Source organism: Gigantopelta aegis, chromosome 4, assembly GCF_016097555.1.
Source record: "Gigantopelta aegis isolate Gae_Host chromosome 4, Gae_host_genome, whole genome shotgun sequence".
Taxonomy (NCBI): domain Eukaryota; kingdom Metazoa; phylum Mollusca; class Gastropoda; order Neomphalida; family Peltospiridae; genus Gigantopelta; species Gigantopelta aegis.
The window spans coordinates 91,940,024-91,949,485 of record NC_054702.1 but is presented as its reverse complement, the minus strand read 5'-3'; the positions used below and the strand labels follow the sequence as shown (position 1 = coordinate 91,949,485).

Here is a 9,462-nt window from a genome sequence, read left to right as displayed (position 1 = left end):
TATACTGACATATTTTAATACAATGTATATACAATAAAATAAGTACAAAATAGGAGATTGAAGCACCAGAAACATTGTGTAATTAATAATTAATGAATGCTTTGTGGACATTCCTTGTTCCGGATGAACTAAATAATCCCTCAACGAATCAGCATTAGATGTCAACAAGTGGACGAACATCAGTCAGTCTGAAATAAATAGATAGTGTTAGGTATATTATTTTATACAGTACAGAATGAAATATAATGTTATCAACAAGAGGGGCGGGACGTAGCCAGGTGGTATGTAAGCGCTTGCTTGATGCGCGGTCGGTCTAGGATCGATCTTCGTCTGTAGGCACGTCGGGCTAGTTCTCGTTCCAGCCAGTGCACCAAGAATGGTATAGCAAAGGCCGTGGTATATGCTATCCTGTCTGTAGAATGGTGCATATTAAAGATTCCTTGCTACAAATGGAAATATGTAGCCGATTTTCTCTCAAAACTAAATGTCAAAATTACCAAATGTTTGACATCCAATAGTCGATGATTAATAAATCAATGTGCTCTAGTGGTGTCGTTAAACAAAGCAAACTTTTTATTAGCAATAACATTTATCCATAAATATTTCTTTATATATTTTTAAAACTTTAAAATTTCATATAATTATGGGCTGCCTTTTCTTAGAATAATATAACAATTATTAAAATATAACAATTATACATGATATATAACAGTCTTTCTCAAAACACCAAACCAAATAAAGTGTTACATGTCTCCCAGTAAAAAAAAAAAATGCATTGTATTCTTTTGCAAAACACTGGATTTTTGGGGAGCCTGCTACTGAAAGATTTCAGTCTACGTTTCATGGTAAGTGGTTTTCTACTCACCTAGAGTGCCGTACACTTGTCTTGAAGAAGCGTGAACTGTGTGGGAGTCCACGCCTGGAACAATACCTGCACGTCACACGTCTGGGTCTGTAGTAGGTGGGAAAAGAAGAAACATAATTCAATAGTCATTAGACAGGTACGGCGGAGCAGGGTGGGACTGGGGGGGGGGGGGGGGGGGGGGGGGGGGGGGGGGGGGGGGGACTCTAGTTCCCTCAATCATTCTAAATAAAAAATATCATTGGTAGTAAATCTTAAGGAAGATATGAATTTTACTTGTAGAATGCAGGAAATTGCATTTCACGACATCTAGTTTTAAAGCATTTCTGGGGAACCATACCCTCGAACCCCCTAGAAACTATTATTTGCGCCCTCGATCTCAGTCAGTCTCAATGTTTGCTTGCTTTCGCCGTTCCTGTTAGACAGATTTGTATGACAGGTATTCAGAAACAATTTTAACATCAGATTTAAGTTAGTTTGCTATTTGACTGCATTGACTTTACTGATCTAGCTGGAAGTTATTATTGATATTGACACTTTTTATTCGTTACTGCTTGAATAGTCAAATATTACATTCAGTAGTTCAATAGGTAGTAGTATACATGATTATGAGGCTTGGTAGTCATGCACAGGGTTTTACTTATCACAAAATTGTGAGGCGACCTATTTGGAAAATTTTCAAACAAACTGATTTTGGGGGGGAAATTCAATAGGTTTAAAGGGACATACCCTAGTTTTTAAAGACTAACGCATAATTTTTACTATTATAACCGTTTTAGATAACTTAAATTATACTTTACTTAGATTTTATTGTTTAGATTATCAATTTCCGTACATTCGAAGTGTTTTTGGTCATCCTGGTGTTTTTAATATCACAAAATGCATTTCTCATATTTTTAAAAACGCACATGCGTCTGAGAAGTAACAGTTATGGAGTCGAGTTTTAGTCTATTTTTAAAGGGTATTTCACCATTTCAAAGTCACAGACTCATGTTTCACTCAATTGTAACTTTATCCAAATGTGTTATAGGTTCGTAGATTAACTAAACTTAGTGTTAATTTTCACGGGTTGAAACTAGGGTCTGTCCCTTTAACTAAACTTTATAGAAATGAGGATTTTTGAAATGTTTGATGAGTAAAGTTTCCATATATATATATATCCGTCATATCTGCCAACTCCCGCTTTGGAGTGGGTTGTATGGGTTTGAACATGCAGTTTGGGGCACTATTTGGAATGTTGGCCATACTATGCTAGAAGTAACACAAAAATTTAACTCAAAATATTTATGTCTATTTGTAATTATGACCCTATTTGAAATATCTTTAAGACTATATATTTTTCTTTATTTTTAAAACTTAGGTGGACATTTGTGATGCCAGGGGATGGTATGCATAAATCTCTGCTGAAGATTCGCAATTAACTGTGGCCTTCTACCAATAATACAGTTTGTTTTAACATTTTTGCTCACCTTTGCGAGAGCTATTTGAATAAAGGGAGACAACCCAAACGACGGAGAGTCGACAAACTTACCAGTCCATTAGCAAGTTGCGGACAAGACGTCAGCGAAATGGCGACTTCTTTGTTGCATGTAGATTCCACTAACTTCATTGTAAATTCGTATTTAACACCTGCCACAATCTGAAATAATGCAGAACAAAAATAATGGTAGACGAACCTGTGAAATTCGTATAGCGTAATAAACCAGGGTCGTAGTAAAAAAACACCTTTTTTTAATCTTATTATCTAAGGCAGCTATCCCCAGCCCTCCCTTCCCCGACTCCTTCCATTAATTTAGATATTGCCTTGTAAATTTGGCCTCTTACTGTGGATGCTAATCCCGATACAGTGAGCAATATTAAATATCGGCAATACATATGAGGTGTGATAAAAGTATAAGAAACATTTCGACGCCGAAAATTATCTGGGCCAAGTTACCCCCCCCCCCCCCCCCCCCTCTTAATTTGCCCCCAGTTCGGGATGAAGTTTATATAGCTCTATTATACACTCTAGGTAAAATGCGTCGGATTTTGTGTGCGCGAAAGGGACGAAGGCCTAATAAAACGTTTGTTCATGATTCTCGGGAGTTTGTATGTGCTTCTCGGGAGTTTGTATGTGCTTCTCGGGAGTTTGTATGTGCTTCCCTCTATATAAATAGGGTAGATTGAAATGGGGGGTGTGTTTGGTTTGGGTTTCTGATGCCACAATTCAAGACGTACCTGTTGTTTGATGTTAGAAATAGCCATTGGTACGCTCATGTGAAGAGAATTTGATTTTGCGTTCAGTGTGTGAACTGCGAACTCAATGGATTTCTGTAAGCCCACATCATTAATGTGCACCGCTTCCAATCCACCAATCACAGACCTCCTTGTTTTGGGTCCACACTGATGATCCGTTAACGTTATCTCAGACAGCCATGCTTTTACCAAGATAGTAAGTTGACAAACCTCGTTCTGCAATGCAAGAGTATTATATACCTCCACTGGTTATAGGGTGTATATCACCAAATCAAATCCAATAAACGACAATAGTTAGATATCTGGCGAAAATTCCTGCATGCAGCGTATCAATCGACATACTAATATACAACACGGATATAAATACTATCATCCCTCACCCTTAGAGTAAATCAGATAACATTCGAAGTTTAGTTGGTCATTTAGACATAACGGGTAGCGTCTATGACTACTCCAGTTCCACACAAAAATTGTCATGATATGTTTAGTAGGACCCGGCACATGTTTCAGACACAATAGTAGTTGGTACATTGACACTAGTTCTAATTAAATTACAGGAATTTACCTGCCAGATGAACCAGCTTTTTATCACAACAAACACTGTCACATGTATCACCAATGGCAGGGCGTGTGATATTAACTGCTTTATCAAAAGTTAGGTGCAACTCGAACTCTAACCTAGCTGGATGTTATTTGGTTTAGTACTACCTACAGGCGCTCAAATTCTAAATATATATATTTGTATTTAATGAACTACACTATTAGCTTTGGAACTTTACAATAAAATCTAGAGCTCAGCCGGTGGATCGACTGCCTGAGGTCCATGGGTCGAAGGATCGAAGCCTTCGGTAAACGCATATTATGATTTTGTTTTCCCCCGTCCCAATCAAAGGCCGCAGTATGTGCTATCCTGTCTATGGTAAAGTGCATATTATTGCTGTTAATAGGAAAGTGTAGCGAGTTTCCTCTGAAGACTACGTGTCAGAATTGCATCCAATAGCGGATGGTTTAATTAATCAATATGCTTTAGCGGTGTCGTTAAAGAAAATAAACTATGAAGATTTTTTTAAGAGAAGGGAAGTAACTCGTGTGGGACACGTATTATATTATGCCAAAAACAATATAATTCATGTACAGTAAATCATAACAGTATATTTTGCTAACACATGATTACTATAACAGTAGCAGATCCGGGGGTTCTGAAAGTGGTTGGCATTTTGGGTGTATAACAAGATTCAGGAGGGAGTAGTCGGAATATATAAACAGAATAGGGCTAAAACACATTTCCAGCCGGAGTCTATAAATTGACATTTTGGTTAGTGGTATATTTGTATTGTTTTTGTTTGCGGGGTGGGTGTTGGGGGGGGGGGGGGGGGGGGGTTGCAGGGGTTATTTGTTAGTTTTGTTTTGTTTCGTTTTGTTTTTGTTTTACTTACACACCCAGGTAACATCCTGGATCCGCTTCTGTATATTAATGGATGTAACAAGCCACACGATGTAAAAAAAAAAAACACCCTCGTAACAGTGACGCAATATGTCAGAATACTTGTCTAGGTTATGGGGTTGGGACATTATGGGCGTGTTTCCACCAGAACATTGACTACGATAGGGGAACACGCCACAGTTTGATATATCACACTCTGCTAACACATCACGTTTAGGACACTCCGCTAAACTTGCTTGTGGATAACCCCGGATAAAAACGCAGTAAATTTTAAATAAATCTCAAAGTCTGTCCATCGTATAACCATAGCAACAATAACTCTCTACAAGGAAACTACACAAGGAAGTAACTGATTATAGTTTATCTACCAAAAGCATCTGGTGTTCACTTACCACGTTTCCGTTTTGAACGTCAGTAGTAAATACGTATTTTATCCCAGCCACAACCTGAAGAGAGAAAAATGAAATATAGTTGTTCGTTGTCATGCTTGAAGTATTTTAGTATAAATGTTGTAAAGTTTACAAAAAAAAGTTTTTTAATACGTATCTAGTAAGCAAGGCTAGTAGGCTACATTTTAAAACTTTTAAATAACGAGTTATAAGATATACCGTATCTAATACTAGTGTCAGACTAACAACTGTCACGACGGAGTTGGCCAACTTTCTGCTGTAACGAATTCTACGACTGTTCAGTTGTAGTCTGAGCGCTCTTACAACTCGATTCTCGTCATGTAACTCATTAGTTGTTAATCTGAGCGCACCCGTCGTAAGTCAGGAGTTGGGGGAAATTACAACGCAGCCGTCGAGTTGGCCAACTTCGTCGTGACAGTTGACAGTCTGAGACTAGCATAACGGACACGAGTGTAGTAGTCTAATTCTTACAAAGTATCAAAAACCAGGGTTGATGTCAATTATTATTAATTATTTATTTTATTTTATTTTATTTTATTATTAAAACATCTGTGCAAACTAAGTTATTTAGGGTGTAAGTTGTCAAACTTGTGCCCAATTCTTTTTTTCTTTGTACAATAAAATATGTTTGCAATCCAATTTACGGTGCTTTCTCTTGCATAAATTTATTTTGTGCATGGCATCAACATAATTTGTTTCAATTTCCGCGGATTGTTTGGATTTTTTACATATATGTCCAATCGTTTGTTGTCTTGAAAACGATACCCATCATTTTTAAATATCTTAATCATTTTCATTTTAACTTTTTCGTGCTTATATCCAATTAAGGTTCAAGCTCGCTGTCCTGGGCATACACCTCAGCTATCTGGGCTGTCTGTCCAGGGCAGTTGGTTAGTTGTTCGTGGTTAGTGACAGAGAAGAGTGTGTAGTGGTCTTTGTTCATTGAGTCATTAAAACTCGCTCTTGGTGGGAGCCGGTACCGGGTTGCGAACCTAGTACCTGCTAGCCTTAAGTCCAATGGCTTAACTATGATATCATCAAGGCCGGGCGGGCGGGATGTTTGCCCAGTGGTAAAGCGTTCGCTTGCTGCGCGGCCGGTCTAGGATCGATCCCTACGCTATTTCTCGTTCCAACCAGTGCTCCACAACTGGTGTAGCAAAGGCCGTGGTATGGTGCATATAAAAGATCCCTTGCTGCTAATTGAAAAGAGTAGACCATGAAGTGGCGACAGCGGGTTTCCTCTCTCAATATATGCGTAGTCCTTAACCATATGTCTGACGCCATATAACCGTAAATAAAATGTGTTGAGTGCGTCGTTAAATAAAACATTTCCTTACTTCATCGAGGCCGGTACATCTGAATATCACATACTATTACTCACAATGTTTGAAACTAAATGATTATCATTATCAACATGATCAATGACCGAAAGCCGCGAATTGTTCTATCGCAGATGCTGTTATAACGATGACTTATGGGACAATACGAATCATCTTTTAATAATTATTTTAAAACGTGCAGTGGAAGATAAATTGAGGTGACCGTATTCAACCCATTGAAAACAGTAAACAACATAAACTTATTAAACTCGTAGACCCTAGTTCAACCCGTAAAAATGGACACTGAGTTGAGTAAAGATACAAACCTGTAGCACATTTGGATAACGTTACAGTAGAGTGAAACAAGATCTGTGACGATGAAACGAGGAAATGCCCTTAAAAACAGACTAAAACTCGACTCCATAACCATCACTTCTCAGATGCACATGCGTTTTTATACATATGAAAAATGCATTTTGTGATATTAAAAACACCGGGATTACCATTAATACTTAGGATGTACGGAAATTAATAATCTAAACAATAAAATCTAAATGAAGTGGAAAATATGTCAAGTGTTTAAAACAAACTAGGGTCTATCACTTTAATATTTAATAATCGTATATTACTTGTATTTTGGCAGAGACGATTTTGTTCAAGGTTCTTGATGTGTCTTCTTTAGCATTTAGTTTGCTGAGAGCATTTTCAGCCATGGCGACGACATCTTCCCTGGTCGTGTCAACAGACTTAGCTCCGCCAACCACAGCACTGTCAGCAGCTTCAACAGCGACGACTTGTCTGGCCTTGCACTCGCTGTGTGTGAGTCTGGAGAAATTCAACCACGCCTGTTTCACGATGGTCAGGCGACAGATCTCGTCCTGAGGAAAATAAACAAAACTAGTAGTAGTAGTAGTAGTAATAGTAGTAGTAGTAGCAGTAGTAGTAGCAGCAGCAGCAGTAGCAATAGTAGCAGTAGCACTAATAGCAGTAGCAGTAGCAGTAGCAGTACCAGTAGTAGTCGTAGTACTAGTCCGGGTTTCTGCCAGAGGATAAAACGGATATGGCGCCATATCCAAATTAGTTGGCAGATTTTGTTTTTTAAGTTAATCTTTTGAAAAAAATAAATTACTCTTATCATTACTGTATGATTGTCTTAAATCTAACCCTAAACTTAACTCATTTTCTTTATGGGATAGGTCCCCCATATCCCCTTTTGACTGTGGTTGCATTCAGTTCCATAGCGCCATACCCAAACATTTATTTCTGACAGAAACACTGCTAGTAGTGGCTGGCGGCAGAATACTATAATATATTTTTGTTTATCTAGAGTTTGCTTTAAATATTTTATTGCAATAGTTTTGTAGGTGACTGGAAATGATCTATGTTTCTGTTTTCTTCTTTCATTTGACTTATTTTGTCTCGCAACACCTGAGAAAACACAACAAGAAAAATATAGTCTCGGTATAACTGCGATTGACAATGGAAAGGATGGAATATATGTTTACCTCACCACATTTTAAACTATGGCTATTTTGTATGTAACATAATTGTTACGTGGTTGAGAGACAGTGAAAGAAAGACACACACACACACACACACACACACACACAGAGAGAGAGAGAGAGAGAGAGAGAGAGAGAGAGAGAGAGAGAGAGAGAGAGAGAGAGAGAGAGAGAGCCAGCCCTACCGCCGCAAGGGCGAGTACCAAAAGGGATAACTTATATGCACTTCATCATAAATAATAGGGCACTAGTTGGAACAGGGAGGTGGGTAATGAGTTCATCGAGAGTGATCGATTCTACAACACATCGTATCTCGAGCGAGCGCTCTACCACTGAGCTTCATTCCGCTCGATTCGTAAAATGCATTATAATCATTTTATAATTTCAACACATGCTACTCCGTTATATGTTTCATACTTTAAATTTAAAAAATGTACTCCAGTAAACAGTTTAAACTTTAGAAGTCATATCAGTGACACAAATAAAGCTTGCGAAAATAATATAAGACATATCTCGTATTATCATACACGATTTGGCAGTAATCTTATATCACGGTATTAGAACATTCGGCCTTTGTACCGTTAATTTAATATAACATGGGCTCAACAAACAATGACACCTGGTACGATTGTATAGATCCAACATGGAGGCTCAAAACTGAAGTCCGTACATTTACATGTATTTGGATGTCACAATTAACTTGTACTGCTCTTTCTGTTGAACATATATTACAAATATTACGAAATACCACTACAGTGCAGTGTCCTGATCCCGGGACTAAAACCCAATTGAGTTATGTTAGTCTTATTGCAATGTTACTGGTAATAAATTAGTACTGGTATAGAAAACTTACTCTGTCTCCAGTTTTCACGTCAACAGTAAACACATACTTCAGACCGTCAACAACCTGCAAAAGAAAAACCACTAATAACAAAACGCCTTGCCCAATACTTTTCTCTCCATGTATTTTGAAGTTGTGATCCACGTCACTTCAAGAATTACTAGTAATTAAGGGCAGTGTAGACATTTTTGGAAAATAGTATTGATCCTTAAATATCACATCTCAAAACCACGAGAAATATCAAAAAAAGCCTTCATGGCAGGGTATCCTTGCATTGTAAAGTATGTTTCATTTTGTTTTTGTAAAATTCTTCCTACCTTCCTTCTTTCTTTCTTCCCTCTCACTTTTCTTATTATCTCCATTCCTCCGTACCTCTCTCTCTCCCTCTCTCTCTCTCTCTCTCTCTCTCTCTCTCTCTCTCTCTCTCTCTCTCTCTCTCTCTCTCTCTCTCTCTCGGCAAGCGAACATAAAGCATACCTGTACACTTGCGCTTAAGATCTTGTTCAGCTGTCTTTCTGTGTTTTCTTTTGAATTCAACAGCGTCAGAGCCTCGTTGGCGGCTGCTAGAGTGTCCATTCCCGTCACATCGATGGGCACCACGCCTCCAGGACTTAAACTAAGAGTGACTGGAACGATCACAATCAACAACAACAGCAGCTTCATGACTTGGATCCGGAGTAGCGTCGACTTTTCTTTGCCTTGCAGATCAAGACTGTTCTAATGCTCGGAGATGATTCTGAAGGCATGCTGCGGGACATCGTGGTTTTATAGCAAAATTTCGCCAACGCTATTTGAGAAAAACAAATTAAATTTAAATTTATCTGTATTGTTTTTCGTGGAAGGTGTAAA

General features: G+C 38.2%; 1 protein-coding gene across 1 annotated transcript; it reads right to left on the bottom strand.

Annotated features, from left to right (window-relative positions):
* LOC121372704 (multicystatin-like) lies at positions 1 to 9,462 on the bottom strand. The gene is made up of 8 exons (XM_041499173.1): positions 9,091 to 9,462; positions 8,626 to 8,679; positions 6,900 to 7,148; positions 4,934 to 4,987; positions 3,080 to 3,313; positions 2,394 to 2,501; positions 866 to 952; positions 1 to 188 (listed from the first exon to the last, which is right to left on the bottom strand). The coding sequence occupies exons 1-7, from the start codon at positions 9,274 to 9,276 to the stop codon at positions 866 to 868; spliced, it is 972 nt and encodes a 323-aa protein (XP_041355107.1). The 5' UTR covers positions 9,277 to 9,462; the 3' UTR covers positions 1 to 188.